The 22,111-nt window shown below is 46.1% G+C and overlaps 1 protein-coding gene and 1 long non-coding RNA gene across 7 annotated transcripts in view; one reads left to right on the top strand and one right to left on the bottom strand.

The window, feature by feature from the left end:
- Positions 1-5,195: 5,195 nt before the first annotated feature.
- Positions 5,196-22,111, bottom strand: part of MEGF11 (multiple EGF like domains 11) — a gene marked incomplete at its 5' end in the record, with an annotated part of 378,890 nt that continues 361,974 nt past the window's right edge. The window contains 7 exons of one of the 6 annotated variants that reach the window (XM_079910943.1): positions 5,196-5,276; positions 6,086-6,292; positions 13,427-13,483; positions 15,985-16,086; positions 16,717-16,783; positions 19,084-19,202; positions 20,729-20,965. In XM_079910943.1, coding sequence (XP_079767069.1) covers positions 5,245-5,276; positions 6,086-6,292; positions 13,427-13,483; positions 15,985-16,086; positions 16,717-16,783; positions 19,084-19,202; positions 20,729-20,965 — 821 coding nt within the window. In that variant the 3' untranslated portion in view covers positions 5,196-5,244. Of the gene's footprint in view, positions 5,277-5,358; positions 7,754-13,426; positions 13,484-13,936; positions 13,983-15,984; positions 16,087-16,716; positions 16,784-19,083; positions 19,203-20,728; positions 20,966-22,111 lie in introns of those variants that run through there. The other 5 variants (XM_079910942.1, XM_079910941.1, XM_079910946.1 and 2 more) reach the window with 5 other exon arrangements.
- Positions 6,110-20,895, top strand: LOC307180604. The gene is made up of 3 exons (XR_013825760.1): positions 6,110-6,198; positions 20,562-20,622; positions 20,768-20,895. It is a non-coding gene; the product is annotated as an uncharacterized lncRNA (long non-coding RNA).

Here is a 22,111-nt window from a genome sequence, read left to right as displayed (position 1 = left end):
AGTTGATACTAGGCATATATTAGAAAGTATGCTAAATTCTGAGTTTAAAGATTGAAAGTGGCAGCTATAATAGAGCACTGGACTGGGTGAGAAAGACTTGGAATCTAGTCACAGGTCTTCTAGTCATTTTATCTCTGAACCTCACTTCCAGTTAATGAGGGGACTGGATTAGACCATTTCTGGGGTTTATCCCAGCCTTAATTCAGTAATTCTATGAATGAATACTTTCTTCAGGTACTAGAGCCAAATTATTATGCATTCTAACTAAAATTTAAATTTAATAGATAAGTAAAAATCATGTGTATACTTTGCAAGATGTTTTTGGTCTTATAATAACTTGATTAAAATGCTGTCTTTATTTCCATGTTAACACCATTAAATAAGATGAAAGCTTTCAGAACATTTGCAAAATGACTGTCAATTTCAACAATATGCATCAAAGTACCATATGTACTAAGGGGGGAGGAGCACTTGAGGGGCTGCTATGTCAACTGTGAGCTGAGAACTGCTGTTTTTTGGCTTTTACTGTTAAAAGAAACTTCTGCTGGCTTTTAATATATACTTTGAAATATATTCATGTTTGGGAGAGAGAACCTTTAAAAACATTTTGTGTTTAATTTTTTTTTTTTAATCTCTTAAGTTTAATCTAGTAAGGTAGATCAGTCCATGGACTGATTCCACCAATAGAACCAATGATTAAATCCAAGTGTATAGGTTTATGTGTGCACACACATGATATAAATGGCATTGTCTATTAGGATAGTAATTATTAGTAAACATTTGAGTTGAATTATTTAACGTTATTAAGCATAGAATTGATAGGTCCTGGCACAGATGTCATGTATATTGGCTGTTAACTACTATGTTATCAGTACCAGTGATGGTGAAAATTAATAGGCAACAGGATTACTTTCCTGTGGTTGAGTCAGTAGAACTTAACCTTGGCCCCAAACCACAAAATCTCAGACCCTGTTATCCGCATCCTAATGAATAAGCGTATGGCTTTTAGCACTCACTCCTAAGGCTCTGGAGGGCCATCTGCTGGGCTAGACAATGGCCTGGGAGGCAGAAACTGGAATAAGGAGGTAATCTGACAACCGGCGCTGCAGACCAGAGCTTCCTCCTTCTCTGGGTTTCTGTTGGACCACTGCTCAGAGTCTTTCTAGCTCTGCAGGTCAGGGAAGAAAATGTATAATCACTATCAGACTAATCACCAGGGTCCTCTATTTATCCCTGCCCTTCTATAATTGCTACATTGTAAGATCTACAAGGGTAGGGAAAGTGCTTTGTTCATACTTATATTCCTAATATTTATCCTTCCTGCAACCCTGTGTCAGAACAATAAGGAAGGACCATCTAAAAGAGTGAAGGGGCTAATCCTAGGGTTCATTCTAGTTTAGCTTGGGGGGCTATAGTCTGAGAATTTTACCATTTAAACATTTAAAAAATTGTTACATAAAATTATTACGTAAATAATATATAATTATTATACACAGTATAAATAATGGTATAATGAATCCCTTATGTATCCGTCATCCATCCCTTCTGAGAAAGATTTTCCATCTTCTGTTGCCACATACAGATTAATTGGGCCTCTTCTGTCTTCCCTCTGGCTGGATGAATGGCTAATGGTATCATTCTTGAATCTCCTGTATTGAGTGCACAACTTGCAGTGATTGAGTGCACAACCTGCCGCCTTTGGTTGTCATTTATGCTATTGGGTGGTATTCTGAGCCTCGTAAGTCATAATCTTAAAGCACTATTATTCTCAGTAAATACCTTTATTAGCCTTATATCCCTTGATTATGTTTTGTCTTTCACTCAGATGTCAAAGCCCTAGCCTCCTGGCCTTTAAGGATTGTCTGTTAGATCTTTTCTGAATGAGTCTTAGTCTCTAAATAGCAAAAGTTCTTGGTTAGACATTTTATTAAGTGGAAATAACTTTTGAGTATCATGTAAACCTTGTGAACTGACAAGTTGAAAGGTTTTAGTTTGACTTAAGTATGAGAATTACATACAAAACTTTGAAAGTATAAGGGAGAAATTTTAAACTTATACCACTGAATGCATTCAGTAAGCTATTTTTTAGCATTTGTATTTTATTACAAAATTAATTCTGCTGCTGCTTTACCAGTTAGGTCACAAGGATATGTTTTAAAAGGTCCTAAAACAGATGCACCCAGAGTACTGTAGTGGGTGATAACTTCTGGTGGACAGCTCTTCATTGCACTTATGCTAATGAGGTGGCCCTTACACTTGCCTTTATTCCTTTCCATAGAAGTACCTTTGTGTCTCTGGAGCTGAGCACAAGTTGTAATAGTTGTCTTTGAGTCCAGATCTTTGTGAAAGCAGAGAAATTCTCTATTTGAGTATACTGATGTGTGTGAGATATTTCGATAATTTTTGTACATGAATAAGAATGTGTTGCTCCCATTCATTACTTTAAAGGAAGAGACTCTCTTGTTATAAATTTGATAGAACCTTTTCACTTTATTTTCAAACATCTATTGGGATGATTTTCACTTTTCTTGCTGCCTAGAGTGACCACGCAAAATGTAGGTTAGTTCTACATTTAAACCTAAGGTGTAGATTATAGACACATTTTCAGTTTGCAACACAACAGTGGGCATTCTTGTTAAATTAGTTTGAGAAATTCATTTTATTTTGTACAAGGTACGATCCCTCTGCACAGTGAACAAATATATTACAAATCTGGGGTGTTTAAAAAAGTATTGCCATTTCATAGTTGCACTTATGCTATTGTACAGTAATTGTGTTTTTCTTATTCATTTGAATTGTATGCACATCACTTTGAGTAAAAACTTAATATCTGTAAAATAATTGAACAGATTTTTCCATGTTGCCAATAAAATGCACAGTGCACATGTTTAGGTTGACCATGAACCTATTTGTGACAGTGCTAGACAGAAGTTCCTAGTAGGTGCTCTGTTAGATTGGAATGTCTTTTACCAGTAACTTTTAGATAAGTGAAGGCAGCTGTTGCCACAATAGATTAATCACACCCTGTGCCTTTCCCTTCTTCACTGTATTGCCTGATTTGAGTTGTATTACATTTCTTTAAAAATCATAGAATGCTAGAGCTGAAGGGTTGTCAGAGCTCCCTTACCTTTCTCTGCTTCTACCTTTTTTTCAATACATGGGGAAAAAAGGAACCCAGAGAGGACAAGTAACACTCAAATCTCGACCCAGTGCTTTAGCAATTCCACCATGCCACCTCTTGCTGAATTTTGCCAGAAGATACTTGGCAAAAAAGAGGTGAAACGAAACTTGAGTGCTTGTTTGCAGTTTGCCAGGCAGCAGTTATTGTACATGCAGGCTAAGGGAAGAAAATAAAACCTGGGATTGAGACGAAGTTTCTCCTTGCTGATCTGACTTCACCATGCTTCTTGATCCTTACTTGAGAAAGATATTTGAGCACTTGCTGCCCTGAAATACTGAGGTAAGTCTCTTATCTCTATTTCTTCCTACATATGTATGAGAAATATTTACTTGGGTCTACAAAGTAATTTTCTAGTATTTATATTTTAATAAGGCTTTTTTTGAAAGTAAATTTGCTATTGCTGATCACTTGCTCCCATGCATACATGCAGCATTCATGTAAGTATTATATTTTCCCCTAACGATAAAATTTGCTTAAGCCTTGAGTGAAGTGGGGGAGGGAGGATTTACTCATTTATTTATTTTCTTGCTTTTGCTGGTTATTGCCCAAACTAATGGGTTCCATGGCAGACTTCCAATGTGTATCAAGGGCTTCAGAACTCCCACATTTCCTGTAGCAGCTGTTCCAGCTTTGCAGTCATTTACAGTCACTTAGTTCCTCCTCTGTATACCTTTTTGGAAGTATTTTTTTACTGCCTGGACTGTTAATCAGAGAATGGAGTTGGTATAGGGTGGTCATTAGTTTCCCTGCTTTGCCCTTTTGGTCTTTAATTCTTGTGAGGAGGTCCTCTTTAGGGCTTGGGAGAGGCTCCTTTTTGACCCATCCGAGCCCCAGTTTACTTACATTCATTAGAGTGGAAGTATAGATACACCTGAATGCTGGGATCTGGAGCATTAGCTCACTGTAATACATTTTTGGCCATGTCAGTAGGTGGTGCTTAGAAGGTAGAAGTACTTCATATACTTATATGTTAAGTTTTTACATCATGTTATAGCAATTGATTACAGTCCATTCTTTGATCATTTCATTTAGTTCCATCAAAAAGCATAATGTACTTAAAACAACTTAAACTTCCTATATCCACTTTTGTCTAATTTCCTCTACACTTTTAGGTTCCATACTACATCAAGCTCAAGATTTATGAAGATATGCTTGACAGCATGGACTCTTCTGAGTCAAGGAATGCCAACCAAATAAATTCGGGAGGCCGAATAACCATTTTTAGGGATGTTTAATTCTTACCAGTCTATGACTGCTTGCTTAAAGGCATCATCTCAGAGTTCCATTTCACATGGAATAACTGAGGTGTTGGATGGACTCAGGAGATATGACAAGGCCAGGACTGGCTTGCAATGTTCTTGAACTTTGAATTGGCAAGATTTTGTAAAGCTGGCCTAGAAATCATTGTTTGACTGAAAGAGGCTGTTGCACTTTGGAAACTTTTTTTTCCTCCTACTACCAGCAGGGGCAGAAGAGGGAAAGTTAATTTGTATTCATTAAAGTCTTATTTTAAAAAATTGAAGTTGTCAGCATTAGACTGTATACTAAACTCTGTAATCTTGGCAGTTATAATTTGATTGACCTGACATATATGTACAGGTACTTTAGGATTGATATTAGCATAGTTTGTGTCCATGTACTAATTATCTTAGGTAATAAAACAGATAAGTGATGGTAACAGGAACCAAAAGCACATATACATTTCAGGTGCTTTAAAGTAATCCCCTCTCCTCCCCAGTCCCCTTTACTCCTAGGAAAGTTGGTAAAACCTATTCTACATGCTTTCTAAGCATCATGTTTCAGATAATTTAATATATAAATATTAATATGTATATATTTAGCTGATGTTGATGAGTAGCTTTATCTTAAATGTTTTAAAAGATTATATAATCCGTAGCATTTGGGGGTGGGTGGGCGGTAGAATTTGCTTTTGAGAACGGACCTTTTGAACAGTTACCCCAGTCCCACTTGGAAGCTCTTCTTTAGTTCCAGGTGAACGTTATAACAGACACGCAGCTGGAATCAGTCTGTACCATTATTTCAAGTCAAGGGATTGTCTTCTTTCAGAGAGTCAGAGAACATTCAGCAGAGCGCACTGCAAGAGAGAGGCTTAACCCTCAAGACTGCTTGTCCTGGGACGGCCCATTGGCAGGACTCTGTCTTACTGGGAGGAGGTTATAATGACCAGGAATATGGCTGTTCCTAGGTAGGTCGTATGGATTCTGGATATAGCTGGAGTTACAACCACGGCTTTCTTGGACCACACTGACTGTGGGCTCTAAGGAATATAGTGAAAAATGAGTTCAGAGAACAGATTAGCTTTGGTTGCCTTGTTGGGGGGAAGAGAATTCTATTTAACTTGGTCGGGGGAGAAGCCAGGGGTTTATGATAAATGTATGAAGGTTAGGACTGAGGCTTGTTCAAGAGATTGAAAAGCTAAGTGAGTGTGCTATCAGAATCCCAAGCTCTGGTCAAAACAGAGGGACTTAGAGTAGGGGTCAGGGGTTGTATCAGTGAGCCCAGGGACATGGGTTAAACTGGGAAAAAGTAGAATAAGGTGATTTTGAAACTTGCAAATGTCTGTTCTGATTGTTTTCTTTTTTAAACAGGAATTTGTGTCAACAATCAGTTGAAGTGTATGTGTTTGTGTGTATTGACTCCCCACCCCCAATATATCTGCTTCACACGTAGCCTTAGTGTTTTTTAAAAGCAGAGTTGGCACAAAAATTTGATTTCTTGTATGAGAGAGGAGGGCAGTCCTGGGAAAGACAGTTCACCTTGGATTCCTTAAAAAGCAACAAAAGAAGGGTGTATTTTCAAGACGGGGACTGGAGAGGGCTGTTTTCACTTCAGATGCTGTACTAATGCCCTGATTTCACTAAGTTACTTATTTGAGACACCTACCAACTTCATATATATTTTTATTAGATGTCGACAAGGATGGCACATCTGTGTATGGAGACCCCGTGTGCACAGGCGACTTCATTTCTACATAGCTGCTTTCTGGAAGCGTGCAGGTGAGGATGGGTAGGTCCTTAATTGTGGCATAAGGGTTTTCACTGCTATTCAAGGAACAAGTGCTAGAACTGCATACGGATTCTTTCATGTAATCTGCAAGGCAAGAGAGATTTCTTAGGACAAGCAAGGACATATGACTTAATTTAAATACCAAAAGCAGAGTACAGTTTATGTGCTTTCAGGATTGAGAAGTTGTAAACACCTTTGATAATCCAAGATTCACTTACTAAATATGTTGAGGAGTGCTTTTCTAGGTAAGCAGAGTTCTAAGGAATTATGTTTTTGGAGGGATAAGAACATTTTTGCTTTAGTAGTCAGGTATAGCACCAGAAAGGGATTAATTCAAGATATTCATAATATGCTTTCACATCTGTTGTTTAATTTTTACAAAATCTTGCAAGGATAGTTGACTGTATTTTATGAGATGATGGCCCAGGGAGATGAAGTGACTTGTCTAAGGTCATATGGCTCGTGAATGGCAGTGCCAGTACTTGAATCCATGCCTTGGGACTCCTTGGCCTGTGTATTTTCTGTGATATCATTTTTCTGAATTCTTTTTGATGACTAAGCTTAGGTTCAGAAGAAGTAGGTGTGTGATTTGGCACAAGTGCCAGCAATTTGGCAACCTTTAGGCAGTAAACAGGTAGTATCCCTGCTCTCGAGAAGCTCGTGATCAGAGGTGGGGCAGACTGAAGTGTAATAGAGGTTTAAAAAGCACCTGGGTCTCAAGCTAGGCTTTGGAAAGTTCCTGTTTTCTAGTAAGCCTGCAGTATATCTTCTGGGGTCAGTTACCCAGTTCTCAGGAATGCTAACTGAAATCTATTTTAGCAGTATCTTTCTCTGATACTAGGAGAACTCATGCTGCTTCTCCTGTAGTCTCTCAGGTGCATCATCCCCAAGACTTCAGGGTGTATTAGGGTACAAAAGATGCAAACTGGTTTCCAAATATGAAGCAAGGTAACTGTAGCTCACTGGAGGAAGAAGGTTCTCTTTGTGACTGGGAGTCACAGTGAAACGGGAGCCCTTCTTTCAACCTCTATGCCATTTTCCCTTTTGGGGGAAGATTACTGCCTCCTGTGGATTGTTTCAAATGAGGCAGAACTTGCCTAGAAAAAGCAGGAGACTCTCTAATTTGGCAACTCTGGCCCTCATCCTTCTGTGAGGCTCTGCCAGCCAGGGGAATCTAGAAATAAGCACTGAGTTGCAGGGGCTTCGTAGTCAAGAGTGATCTAAGAAGTCTACATTTCTATAAGTGGTAGCAGATGGTGAAATTTCTCTATTTCTCAGCTCTAAATTTCTATAAGTGCTAGCAGATGGTAAAATTCTCAGATGATCTTTCACTAGAACCACCACAATTTACATTTGGGGCTGCTATTTTTCTATGCTTTCTGCCTCCAACTTGTGAAATTAATGAAAATGTAAAAAAGTGGAAGTGGTAGTGTAATTCAAGGGGTTACTGGATGTACCTTGGTCCGGTGAGAGCAGAGCGCTCCACGTGACTGAAGTAGTTGAGATGTGTGCCACCACAGGAGTCTTTTCTCCCACAGCAGGTAACTGGTTGGGAGGGGATTTACTTTTTTGTTAGTATAGGGTTATTTATGTTTGTTTTAGCAGGTAACATTTCCTCAATCTTGTACAAAACTACATTCACCCATTAGTTCCTAAAAGTGTAGGCAGAGCAGTAATTATTATTTCCCCTCCCCCTTTATTGCTTATGAGGAAACTGAGATTTGTATAGTGACTTCCCCAGGGTTACCCTGCTCATCAGTATTAGAGCAAGCTCCAGAACCAGGCTCAGAGCACTTTGTATCACAGCTTAGCCCCCAGGCAGAGAGAGATGTGGGTCTTGGGTCCTGTCTTGGATTGTGGCCTCTCTCTACCCTAGAACCCTAGAGAGGAGGAGAAAACATTCTTGCTAGACAGCGAGCAGTCCCAGCAGAGACTAAAGGGAGGCTGGATTGGCCCAGCTACTGGTGAGGCTCTCATAGGGGAAAGGTGGCTCTGGGTGCTAGGCCATGACCTGCCCAAGTCACATGGAATTGCCTCTAGTGAATACTTTGTTTCTTAGTACAAGGGAGTGGGGTTAAGTCTAGGAACCTCAGCTGGCCCCTTGGTCCCATTTTGGGTTCTCTGAATTTACCAGCCAAGTAGTAAGGCAGTATGACTCAGCTGCTCCTGTGGAAGCTGAGGACTACTAGTACTGCTTAAAGAAGGGCTATCCCCAACACCTCTCCCCTCCTCCCCACGCAGGCACATCAGTTTTACTTTGATTGGCAGCTGACTCAGTTGCATATTTTCTAAAATTTGAGGACTAGTGTTAGCTCGCTTTATAGCACATGTAGCTGGTCTTCACTGACTCCAGTTAGATCACTGACACTTGTTACATCTGTGCAGGGGGCCAGGCAGGAAGGACTAGTATTACTACTTTAGAAATGAGGAAACTAAAGCTCATAAAGTTTGCCTAATGTTAGTAAGTAGTTAAGTTAGGACAACCCCTCCCTGCTCTGATACCCAATCAAGGTGTTTTCCCCTCATATTTTGTTACCCTGTATGCCTGTCCTATATCCTAAATGCAAACTATCTGCAACAGCTTCACCTTACCCTGAACAAGGAAAGCCTTTTATCTGTGGGGCCAAGTTCAGCTGAGAAGGGCCAAGCTCTTTTTGTGGACGTCCCATGACTGATTATTAGGGCAGTGGGAGAGGCTTGAAGCTCTAGCTCAATGCCTAACAGAGCCTCAGCCAACCAGTAGTGGCCCTCTTATTTCCACCAGAAAAGTCGGCTGCTTTCAAGTTTGGGGAAATAAATTGTTTGCTCTGTAGCAGGGGATGCATCTAAATAGATAAAAGAGAAATTGGGGTTTGTGGGAATGGGGTGAGTCTCAGGGAGAAGATGTATCATCCATAAAGGGGCCAGAGGTAAAGCCAAAGGGGATGGAGAAGAGTGTGTGTGTGCGTGTGTGTGTTTGGAGGTGGTGGTAGGAGGGTGTTGAATTATGGAATAAACTGGATTCTGTTTCTGAGGAGGGAGGGGAAGGGCAGGGCCAGCTGGAAAACTATACTTCAGGAACCTACTCTTTTCTCCAGCTGAGTCATCCACCTGCCTGCTCTGAGGGAGGGCATGGTAAGGGGAAGAATAACCAGCTGCTCTAGGACACTTCCTCATCTTTTTATAGCCCCACCTTTATACCAGTCTTTGCACTTTGGGCATGTTGCAAAGAAAGGGGAGACATCAACCAAGGCTCTCCAAGCTCTGGGGAGTCGCTCCTTTAAGGCCTGTAATTAGCATCAAGGCTGAAGGTTTAGCCCTATAATGTCCTGGCATTTGTTCTCATATAGTCCCTACCTTCCGCAAATCACATACAGCCACATAACTATCAGAGGCAGAAGGGGCCTCTGAAATGAACTAATTGAAACATCTTCATTTTATAAAGGAAGTAACAAATCGAGAGAGGGGAAATGATTTTCCAAGGCCATCTTGTGAGTAGGATTTGAACTTATCCCAGCCTTCAGGTTCACACTATCATCTACTTAAGGCCAATATTTCACTGTTGGGGAAAACCTAGGCACTGAACGTCCATCTCTAGTCTTCTCAGCCTACTACTACTATTAGAAGGCCACAATGCCTTTTCTCCCACACTGGCTGAAAAAAGTTTTCAGGATGTTGGTGGGCTCCTGACTACCTGGGAAGCCAAGGTTATTGCAAGGAGAGACTTGGAGGTTGGATTAGCAAGGAGCATACAGGTGGGGAAAGGGGCAGCAACAGTGGGATCCAGGATTTCAGGATCATTAAGGTGATGGAGAGTAGTGGGGAGGATTCTTCTATAGCACTTTGAAATGCCTGACAGATAAGTGTTGACATGAGGCAGTTTGTTGCAGAATAATTTTGCTGAGAGGGGAGCAGGGGAAGGAGAGATGGAAAGGTGTTTAGAGGTAAAATGGGGTTAGCACAGCGGTATGAGTGATCTCGCGCAACCTCCAGATGACAGTGAGTGGAGGTGTTTAGTAAGTAACAGGGGAAAGGGAGCATTGACTGGATTAGATGCTTAGAGCTGGAAAGGGCTTTAGAGATAGTGCTTGCACAACCCTTTTTTTTTTTTTATAAATTTACTTATTTATGGCTGTGTGGGGTCTTTGCTGCGCGCGGGCTTTTCTCTAGTTGTGAGTGGAGGCTACTCTTTGTTGCGGTGCGCGGGCTTCTCATTGCGATGGCTTCTCTTGTTGCGGAGCACAGGCTCTAGACCGCAGGCTCAGTAGTTGTGGCACACAGGCTTAGTTGCTCTGAGGCATGTGGGATCTTCCCAGACCAGGGATCGAACCCATGCCCCTGGCGTTGGCAGGCGGATTCTTAATTACTGCGCCACCAGGGGATCCCCAACCCTGTCCTTCTAATAGGGGAAGAAACCAAGACTCAGAAAACAACACTGTGATCTAATCAGTGCCACACAGCAAGAACCAGGACTAGAACCCAATTTTTTTTTTTTTTTTTTTTGGCGGTACGCGGGCCTCTCACTGTTGTGGCCTCTCCCGTTGCGGAGCACAGGCTCCGGACGCGCAGGCTTAGTGGCCATGGCTCACGGGCCCAGCCGCTCCGCGGCATGTGGGATCCTCCCAGACCGGGGCACGAACCCGTGTCCCCTGCATCGGCAGGCGGACTCTCAGCCACTGCGCCACCAGGGAAGCCCGTTTGTTTTTTTGTTTTTTTTTAAAATTTTTGTTTGGCTGCACCGTGCAGCTTGCAGGATCTTAGTTCTCCAACCAGGGATTGAACCCGGGCCCCAGCAGTAAAAGCGCCAAGTCCTAACCACTGGACCACCAGGGAATTCCCCTTAGAACCCATATCTTTTAACTCCCAGGCCAGGGCTCTTTCCCACTGAGTTCAGAGAACACTAAGACTCTTTTGTTTTGTTTTGTTTTTTGGTTTTTTTTTGCGGTACACGGGCCTCTAACTGCCCATTGCGGAGCACAGGCTCCGGACGCGCAGGCTCAGCGGCCATGGCTCACGGGCCCAGCCCCTCCGCGGCATGTGGGATCTTCCCAGACCGGGGCACGAACCCGTGTCCCCTGTATCGGCAGGCGGACTCTCAATCACTGCGCCACCAGGGAAGCCCTAAGACTCTTTATCTTAACTCTTAGTGGTTATAATTTGGTTTGGGCCAGTAGTTTTAGGAAATAATTCCATTCCTGGTACAAACTAATTTATTATATGTTTATCTGGGGAGTTCAGCCAGTTAGTGGGGTTTATTTCCATGTCTTTGATAAGTATTTCTGTAAAGCTCTTAACTGTGATGTTCCATTTTCCTCTTGTTCTGGTGTGTTGGTCCCTAACAAACACCTGTTGGTACATTTGCCTACATAGCCATCTTTTCTCTCCAGTTTAAAGGATAATTATAGCCAGAGTGGTGAAATGAAACCTGGCTGCTAGCTTCCAAGTCTCCCCTGCACTCAGACACTCAGATATACGATCCCACAAAACAGGAATGAATGACGCCATGGCTGAGTCCTTAACTTTGTTTTACATTTATGGCTGCGAGTAACTACTCTAATCACAATGCGTAGGACAATGAAGTGCATAGGGAAGTTGTGTGCTCATTTATTGAGGTGTCTGGGCCTGTCTGAATTCATTCATGCTTGAGTCATGCATATTCTCAGAGCTGTAAAGGTCCTTAGAGATGTTTCTGTCCAGTCCCCATTCCTCCTTGAGAAAGAAACTGAGGTCCCAGGTCACAGTGATAAAAGACAGTATAGTTTTGTTTGTTTTCTATTGTTTAGCTTCATCTACTGTAATGGCGCTTCCTTTCATTTGGGTGGTTTAAGTCAAAACTAACAAAAAATTGCCAGAATGATGATCCCAAGGGCATAGTGACCTATGGGTGGTGACCTTCTGTCCTCAGATCGTTCTCTTGGGCTGTGCACATCCTAACACGTGCTGGTGGAGACTTGTCCTTCCTGCTCTGTTGTTCAGAACACAATTCTCACCACCATCCACCCCTAGCTCACCCCACTTTTTTTTTCTCACCCCACTTCTAATAACCACCCCACCAAAGGTTGAAGACGACTAGCTCTCCTTGGTTAGGAAAGTGGTGTCTCAGGTGTACCTAAGGCTAAGTTTGAAAGACCAGAAGGGTAATCTGGGAAATCTGAGTCAGTCTAGACTTAGGGGTTTGTAAGTGTTAGGTGATACGCTACATAAGGATGCCCTGAGGCATTTGTCACAAAAGGTCCCACTCTAGATCTATGGCATCAGAATCTTGGGGAGTTGGGGGGTGAACATATGTATTTTTAACAAGCTTTCCAGGTGATTCTGGTACACAGCTAGGTTTAGGATATCCACTGGGATCGTTGCTGTAAGTCATATCTCTTTCAGTTTGGCTGAGACTCTTAAATAGTCCTCAGAGACAAAAGGACAACTCTACTACATTAGTATAACCCGTTACAATATGCAGAAACACTTCTGATCTGTGTTTTTTATTAGATACTCAGGATAACCTTGTTAGATCATAGGACAGGCATACTTATCCCAACCTTGCAATTTGAGAAAACTGTGCCTTACGGTGGTTGGTCATAGTTAATAAGTGACAATTTCAAAGCCACCTGTTTCACACATTTCTGTTATTTAAACCTAGGCCCTAAGCCTGGGGCAGGACCTGACCTTTCATATTTGGCTTCACCTGTATACTTCCTAGAAGGATGATCCAACTTGCAGTTCCTATGTGTTAGGGATTAGTCCTGGCTTCTCTCTTCTCTGGGGCAGAGATCTCGTGAGGGTGGAGTGCCGTCCAATATTAACACTAGGTATTATTTTCATTCCTTGTGCCCCAGAAAGCCAGAAGGTGCAGGGTGGCATTCCTTACCAGCGCAATGACAGGAGGCCTCTGGGGCAGGTAGATTGACTTTATTTCAGATTTTATAATCAATTTAACTTGTACTAATTGGTTGGATAATGACGTTCTACATTTCCGAAGACATTTAGTTGGCATCTATAAAAAACCCATAAGCGTTTCCTAAGCAGGTGCAACTGAAATCAAAAGATGAAATCATTATTATTATGATTGCTCCTCCTGGGCAGAGCTACCCAGCAGCCCCAGGTCCTGTGGTCTTTAACATTTTTTGGGGGGGGTGGGGGAAGAGATGCGCAGTTTGTACCTGGTAGAACTGGCCATTTCAGATCTGCACTCTTTTTCTTGCTAAGCCCTTTCTAATGGGACGTCAGGATTAGATACTGTACCTTTGAAGCCTTTGTCCATAATGTATGTGTTCTGACGTCTATCCATTCCACAAGCACCTGCATAAAAACAGTAAAAGGAAAGAAAATTATAGGGGTGAATGAGGTTTACCTAGACTGCATGAGTTCTTTTGTTTGTTTGTTGTCTTTTCTACCCAGAAAATAAATAGTTCTTTAGTGCTAGAAAATTATTCTGGGTTTAATCTACTCTAAATCATCTTGACCATACAGGAATTCTTTAAAAGCTCCTAAAGCATAAATGATGAGCTACAGCACCCCCTGGCATATTTAACACTACTGCTCTTTAACCTTCACTCTGAGGGGAATGTCTTCCAGGAGGTGATCAAAGGCAGTTCTGATGCCACCTACAGTCACTGTAGGTGAAGTTTCAGTCTCCAAAAGTATAGGATAAGGAATGAATCAGAACCAGTTCTTAGCTTGGGGGAAGGGTGTATGACATTCCCAGTCCCAGTTCTGTTGGACTTCGGAGAGGGGGTGAAGACTGTTTCTCACCTTGTAGCTCTGGTCTTCCCTCTCCCCTTCTGGATCCAAAGCTCGACTGAGGGGAGCCAGAGGGAGGTGAACAGGTAGCTGAGGTTCTTCATTGGTCATCTCTACAGGATGTATAGTCATTCCCTTACATAGACAGCTGGCTTAGTCCCCCTCCCCCTGCCCCACTTTTTTTGGGTGGACCATTTGCACATAATTGAGAGTTGTATTTGAACAATACTACCAGTGTTTGTCAGTCCCAAGGATTTCTTTTTTCCCTTTTGGCTGTCACAGTTTATCCTAGGCTCCCACAATGCATGGTTCTGAGCCCCAGCCAGAGGCAGGAAGGACACAAAGCTTCAGCGACCAAGCTCTGGTTCTTTGCTACTGGTGATCCCAGAAAAGAAATTATGTGATACTTTAAATTTGGGACAGTGATGACTTGGGCTCACGAAGCCATTATTTTCAGCTTTTAACTGAGAATGCCATATCAGGCAAGGCATGCAGCAAGTGCTTACTAAAATACAGTTTGACTGCACTTGACTCTCCCCAGTTGTTGACACTGAAGACCAACCCATGGCTCTTTAGATACATCCCCATACCTCTTCCATATAGAGGTCCCTAGTTGAAATTGCAGGAGCCTACTCCTATCTCCCTTCCTTCCACACATTGCTCAGTGATAGAGCAGAATCAGATCCAAGTTTTTCTCAAGTTTGCTATTCTCCAGAGGGCCTGTAGGTACCTGTGCCCTTCAGAAGCATGACTGTAACAGTCTGTATCACTGGTGTCAGTTCAGCACTTTATTCTAGACCAGGGCTTCTTTTGCCCTCCCTGAGGGAGGGAGGCTAGGCTGTTAACTTTTTCCCTTTTTAGAGAACAGGAAACAGGCTCAAAGAAGGGCAGTGACTTGTCTGAGATCACACTGACAAGTGAGAAGTTGAGTTCTGCCTAGAGCTCAGATGTTCTCAAGTATTCTCTCCCATTGGCCACCAGCCTGCCTCAGTGTAAGCGAAAAAATGACAGCGTGTGGTGGCTCTGGCTACAGTGGTTGAAGGGAGAAATCTGGGCTGAGCCCAGAGGATGCTCCCAAATGGAAAGAGGTGCAGGGTGGTGGTAGTGTGTGTGTCGGGGGGTTGTATTTGGTGGGGTTATTGAATGTCCTGAGCACTGCTTAGGGGGCTCACAGCCAGGAGCACAGCCTCCTGGGTATAAGCCCAGGGTATGTGAAGCCCATGCCTACTTAACAGGTAGATGGATTTAGAACCTTTGCTCTTCTTACTGCTACTGGCCTCAGAGACCTGCAGGGGTTGGTAGAGCTGCATTTCACTTGAGCTCTAGAAACCAGCTAGAGCCTGAATTCAGGCCCAGGTTGTCCAGTGTGCCATCTAGGGCAGGACTACTTTGTAGGGAGGCCAAATTCTCTGTTTATTCATTGCACCTACTTCTGTAACTCCTACCTCACATCCTCCCATAGCAGGACTGATTTTCCAAGTCTCTTTTTTGCATCTTTCCCAAGCTACCAGGTTTGAGCCTAATATATGAGCACAGAGGATGTTGGTTGACACATCCTGCCTCAACCTCTCTAGATCCCTACTGGACCACCCTACCCTATGATCTGGGAGAGCCAGTCTGGGGTCTCTCTCTCAGGGACATTGGGCTTTTTGGCCAGAGAACCAACTCTCCGTCATTCACATCCACGGGCCCAAAGAATCCCAAAGATGTCACCATCTCCAAGTCACTTCTCAGTGGTTTTGGGTTGTATTCTGTGGTCTGCAGGGAGTGCGGTTATGTTGTGTTCCCTTCACCTAATACTACTTGCAGTTTGTCCATATCCACTGAGCATGATAGGAGGAGAAGGGGTGGCTGGGGGGATCCAGACAGGCTTCCTTCTTCAGATAGGGAATCGGGCTTGTAGATTAATTATGTCGGAGGGAAGGGGCTCAGCAGGGAGAGTTCTGGGACCATGGGGGTAAGTTAAAGGATAGGAGTGGGGGTTAGGGTAGGTGCTGGGTCTGGTCTGGTATGACAACCTCAGGGGTCCAGGGGATAGAGGGTAGGGCTGGGAGTCTAACCTGGTGAGTGTAGCTCAGCGGGGCGGCTGAGGTGTCTAAGTTCAATGTAGAAGTCCTCGGGCGGGTACCTGGCCTCCAGGGCACTGATCTGGAAATGGGAGTCTAGTGAGAGGATGACAGGGAGGAGCCATTATTCCCAGGGCCCTGGTATGGCAGGGGTTGGGGGATGAGGGTCAGGGTGGGGCAGGTTGGAAGGAATTAGGGCTTCCATGTGTAGCATCCAAAGGCGCTAGAGCCAGCAGGGCCAGAGGGATTTGCTAGAGCTGAGGCCACTGGCCTTGCTACCCCTCACTCCCCACCCCTCACCCGCACCCCCATAGGAATTGGTGTCTGCCAGGGCAGTGGGGCAGAGGGAATAAGCCCTTGAAAGGGGCACCTTGGTGGGGCCTGGCTCAGGCAGGGGTCCCTTTCCCAGATGGTGAGTGCATCTTTTGCTTCCAACCTGAATCCCCACATCTGGGCCCTAGCTTTCTCCCTTGTGGTCCCTGGGTCATAGCCACTCTCTCCCTATCCCCTAACATAGGAATGAAAGGGCTCTTGGACTTCATTTGCTTATAAGAGCTGAAATAGGGGCTTGGGTTTCCTCCCCACACCCCTTCACCCTGGGGGAAACCATGCTTAAGATTTATCTACTAACTCTCCCAGGGAGCTGGGATGGGCCCCTGTCAATATGGGAGAAGGAGAAGAGGGTGGGATGTGATGGCAGGGGACCAGACTCAAACCACTACTGACCTAACACGTTCACATAGCTGTAGGGGGTCCAGCCTGCCATGTCTCTGTCAAGGGACTTGTTACTGAGCTGTTTGGAAAGTAGGAGAGCGAGTTACTATCTAGTGCCCTTGAGATGCCCCTGCCCAGCCTTTGCTTTTGCCCTCGTGCACCCACCCCTGTGATGACCCTGACCCACCTAGGTGCTAGGTCGTTGAGGGAAAGGGAGAGTTAGGTGTTCTATGATAGGCCACCGTGGTATGGCTGAGGCCAGTGGGAACAGAACATATACCCCCATCTAAGCAGTCTGGCTGAAGCTGTAAGGCTCTTGGGCCCCTGGGACACAGGGGAGCAAAGGGCAGGGCCTCTTGAGAGCCAAGAACTGGCCTGAGCCAAGCTGGCCCTGACAGGGAAAGCAGGTCAGCTGGATGGGGCTGAGCTGCAGGAGAAAGGGGTGTTGGCAGCGTCTCGGCTGCAACACGAGGCCATCTCCAGCACAGAGCCGGGTGCCGAGGCTGCCTGCAACATCACTGTCACCTCTGCCACCTGACCTGGGCTGAGTGTGAGAATCTTCCTTTCATGTGACCAAGAAAGCTTCAGGGTAGGTTGGCCTTATGGCGCAACCCTTCCTCTTCCTGCGATCTCACAGCTGCCCTTCATATGAGGCAAGGATGGTTGCTCTCATTTCACAGCTGGGGACCTGAGTCCTGCTTGTGGGCCCCGCTCATGGTCACACACACAGGCAGTGACAGAGCTGGGTCTACAACTCAGGTCTCAGCTCCCAGACCCATGTCCTTTCCATGTCATCACAGCTGCCTGCCCTTGCTAAAAATTTGCCAGGCTGAGGGGTCCCTGACCACACAGAACTACTTTGGGCCCCTGGGGTGAAATGAGCCAGAGGGTCACCAAGTGGGCTACTCTAGTAACTTCACCCCCTTACTGAGTGACAGAGGGTGGCTGGTGCTTCCCTGTCAGCGTGAGACCGAGAATGACATGGCCACAAGGGACTTTGTCTCTCACCCCTGGCGTCCTTTGCCTCTAACCTGCTGTAGCCTTGATAATGTGGCTCTAGTTAATCAAGGACCTCCTGCTGGGAAGCTCCTGGATTCCCTTCCCTTGGCTCCTCAGATCAGCCTAAAGCTGTGAAGCTGGGTGTGGGGCTGACGGCCACAGGCTTTGCATACAGACCTCGAGGTACCCCTGCTTGCAGCACTGCCATTCTATTGGAAAACTGAGGCTGAGAGCCCCTGAAGAGGGCCTTTGGGTGCTGGCTTGACAGGGGTGGCTCCTGGGGCTATATGGGGTCTGTGTCATTGTTGCTAGGGGGCTCAGGGTGCATTGCTACCAGGGCTGTGGCAGCAGCCATGGTCCGTGGACTGGTGGACATTTTCTGTGGGGCAGATGGGGAGAAAGGATCCCTAGAGCTCTATAAGGCACAGACCTGGAGGATGAAAACTGCTCCTGGCCATGTTCCTGGCCCAGGATGGGGTTTTGCCACCCAGCCCCCCATGGTCCTGCCATAGCGTGTGTGTGTGCACGCAGGTATGCAGCATGAGCCCGTTGACCTTGTGGTCCTTGGGGCTGTCCCTCATTTCTGAACCTCTCATCTGCCCACTATGGATCCTGACACACCAGGGGGTGCTCACTACACGTGTGCTGAGACATCCTTGCCCAAGGGCCTGTGATTGTACGAGGACGTCTTGCCATCAGCCAGTGTTAGGCTGGGAGCTGGGAGGAAAGGCCCTGTCCAGGGTGGTACACACCTGACCTTGAAGGCCTGCAGGACTCACATTAACAGTGAGTTACAGTGGGAACACTTGGCTGTGGCTGATGTTTGGGTTCCATGTCCCTTGTGACGGTTCTGATAGCAACAAATGGTTGTGGGTGTGTACTGATAACATGTAGTATGTAAGGTGGTACCTAAGTAATAGCAGTTACTCTATAATGTGCTGGCTGCACACATGGTGCTGGTAACATACTGTAGTGATTAATTCTGTAGTGTTTTGATTATATGTGTTAACATGAGGCAAAAGTGGTTACATGGTTATGTGTGACAAGGCTACACATGATTACTTGATGATCACATGACTTGGTACCCACCGGTTACACACAGGGTATGGGGGTGTATGTTATATCGAGTGATGCTGTGAGTTGGTTACATGTGACGTGTCCTGGTTACATGGCACTTGTTGGCTCCATATAACCTGGTGGCTTCCTCTTACGTGCTTCACAGAGTGTTTACATGGGATCACAGGGCAATGTGTATTGTATTGGCAGTTGGTTCCACACAGACCCTGGGCGGGGTGGTGGTGGTGCAGTTTCTTCCCAGGCAGAGGTGAGGGCTCAGTGCGTAGACAGCGGATGGGGGCTGGGGAGTTAGGGGCCCGGTACCTTGGTGGGGCTGTTCCTGTCCAGAGTGCTGGCCTGGTTGGTGTTAGGCCCCCCGCACGCCAGTGCGTGGTAGCTGGAATTGGAAAAGCACTGGGCATGGCTGCTACTTTGAGACAAATCTGGGAAGAGAACAAGGTGCCACATGCCATCACATCCCTGGCCCTGGCATGAGACACCCCTAAACTAATGCTTGGGCTGGGCTGCCTCGAAAGTGCTCTGCAAAGAGAGACAGTCAAGTCTCCCAGCCCCCAAGCTTCCTGGCATCTACTACTCCCCTAGAAATGTGTAGAGCCTGATTTGCCCCTTTCCTTGCGGTGGCCCTCCTTGCAGGTTGCAGGTTAGGCTTGCCAGTGTGGAGGGTGGCACCAGCGTGAGAAGCGTTAATTTGACAGTCTCAGATATCCCTGAGTCACTATTTAGGGCTATGCTGACCCTCCCCTGCCTCCCCCAGGGTCAGATCCCAGTAGTGAGGCTGTAAAGAGAACCCCACTTCTCCTGACCTTAGCCTTGCCCTCCTGCAGATTCCAGTGGAATGGCATGGGAAAACCTAGCCAACCTTGCTTACTATAGTCATAGAAGAAAATCCCCAAATCCTCCCTATGAGCTTTGGGATTTCATCAGGGGATATCTACTTCGGCTGAAACCCAGGGCAGCATGTAGGCCAGGAACTTCCTCAAGGTAGGGTCTGCACCTGGGCCGCTCCTGGCTCTCCTGCAGCGCCTAGCACGGAGCTGGGCAAATAGTAGGCAATGGAATTAGCAGGAATGACATGTCAGCAGGCCGACATGATCTTGGTTTTCTAAGTAAGTCCAAGGTCCAGGAGGCTGCAGGTCAGCCATGAGCTATGGAGCCAGCTGGAGAGAGCTGTCATCCTTGTGCATACCCTGACAGGCCTACCCTCCTGTGGCTCAGGGCTGTGGGCAATTTTAGAGCATTTTGACCTCTTCTGTTTAATGAAATATGAAGCAAAAAGCTGTTCTTATTTCTAAGGCAGCAGTCCAGACTCCCAGATAAATGCCTGCTGGAGTTGGTACCCCATTTGTGAACAGACTGGGTTCCAGCAGGCCTGATTCGAGGGACATTGCCCAGACTTTCAGACTTCCCCACGTCAGGCCCCGTCCCCTTCCACTGTATAAATAGGGCCCTCCTAACTCTGGGAACTGGGAGGGAGGGGTGCTCTGAGGCCTTCACCAAGGAAACAAAAATGGGACAGGGCTTGGACATTGGGCCCCACAGCTGGTTTCCTGAGGTGGCACAGGCTGGGGAGAGGTTCCCCTGGAGCATTTAGGAAATTTACTGCTTAGTGTGGGTGCTCTTGTGACTAAAGCCCGGTGAGGAGGAGGGGAAGCTCTGGGGAAATGGAAGAAGGCTTCTAACCGTAGCTGTTCAGAGTGGGCATCCTGGAAATGACACCCCCTGGGAGCCCCATCTACCTTTCCCAAGTGAGCTCCAGCTCCTCGCCTCCATTATCTCTGCAGGGGAGCCTGAGCATCCAGCCCCAGAAGACAACTCTGCAGGCACGACCACCCACCTTCAGCGGTAAACCCCGGTGTCCCCAAGAATACTGTGTGGCTCCTCTTGGGTCCTGTGTGTGTGTATGCGGGGGCGGGGCGCGGGAGGGAGCTGCTGGGGGCATAGCCCTTACCTGAGAGGGAGTAGTCAGTGCTGGTCATCCTCATGGCAGGTGTGTAGGAGACGCGGGGAGCCAGGTCTCGGCCCTTCTCTTTCTGCCGCCGCCGGTGCCAGGCGAACAGGCCCAGCAGCACCACAATGAGGAACAACAGGAGGACGATGCCTGTGACAGCACCCACCGAGTGCCGCTCTGCACCCAGTGCTGGGCTGATCTTGGTGTAGGGATTTAGCTCCTCCATCATGAGGGCAGCTGCGGACAGAGGGAGGGGCTGAGCCTGGGGCAGGCCTGCTTGCTCTTCAGATCTCCTCAGCCTGGGGCCTAGACTCCTAAGGTTAGGAGACCCGGGTGCTGGTCTTGGCCCTATTCTTCAATCCCTTCAACCTCACGTGTCTGTCTTCAACTGTCTACAAAGGGTAGCGTCCCAGGGTCGTGACAGGGAGCAAATGTGATCATAGGTGGGAACCAAAATAATGGATGTTTACTGAGTGTTTTACTCTGTTCTGAAAATGAGTTACAGATATTAACTCATTTGATCTTCCCAGCAGCCCTATAAAAAGCTGTTTATAAGTCCTATAAGAAATAAAGACTAATTATTTCCCTTTCACAGATGAAGAAACCGAGTCACCAAAAGGTTAGGTAATATGCCCAAGATCACACAACCAGTAAGTGGTAGAGTGGGTTTCTCAGGAGTCAGGAAAAACTGGACTCAGCCCCCTCCCTGTCTACCATCTGTGTGACTCAGAATCCTCAGTTTGCTCATTTGTAACATGGGGACAGCAATCCCACTGTGAGCACTAATGAGAGACTGACAACGAAAGCTGTGAGTGCTGTACCAGTGTGCCCAGGATTGCTGCTCCTAAAACCCCTCTTGATGATATACGTGTGGGCTGTCCCTCATCCCCCGTCAGAATGCAGTGGAAATGTCTTTTGGCCCCTTTTCTGTACTGTGGACGCTTGGGTGCCCATTCTCATCCCTATCTCCTACAGCCAACAGCAAAAACCATTTATCGAGTGCTCACTTGATGTGCCAGGCACTGTGCTGAGTCCTTTACTCACATTATCTTAACTTGGTCTTCACAACAGCACTATGGGGTCTTGTCTGACTATAGACCTGGAGCCAAGGTTGGGCCCCTTTGGGCTCCTTGGCTCTCAGCAGAACCTTGTGTCTTTCCACATGTGGAGTAACAGACCCAGCAAAAGGAAATGACCGGCCCAAGGACACCTAGCAGGTAGTGGCAGATCTTCCGACTCGGTCTGCTGACCCTTCCACAGCACTGGCTTGCCGTCATCCTTGGCTCACAAAACTTGCCAAGGATGAGCAGAGGGAAGTGGTGCCTGAGAGGCCGCCTTCTCCATCTGCCTTTCCAGTGCCTGGAGCCTCCCCCTCCTCAGCCC

This window comes from Stenella coeruleoalba, assembly GCF_951394435.1.
Source record: "Stenella coeruleoalba genome assembly, chromosome: 2".
Classification (NCBI taxonomy): domain Eukaryota; kingdom Metazoa; phylum Chordata; class Mammalia; order Artiodactyla; family Delphinidae; genus Stenella; species Stenella coeruleoalba.
The sequence above is the reverse complement of the archived record's forward strand: the minus strand, read 5'-3'. Positions and strand labels throughout refer to the sequence as shown.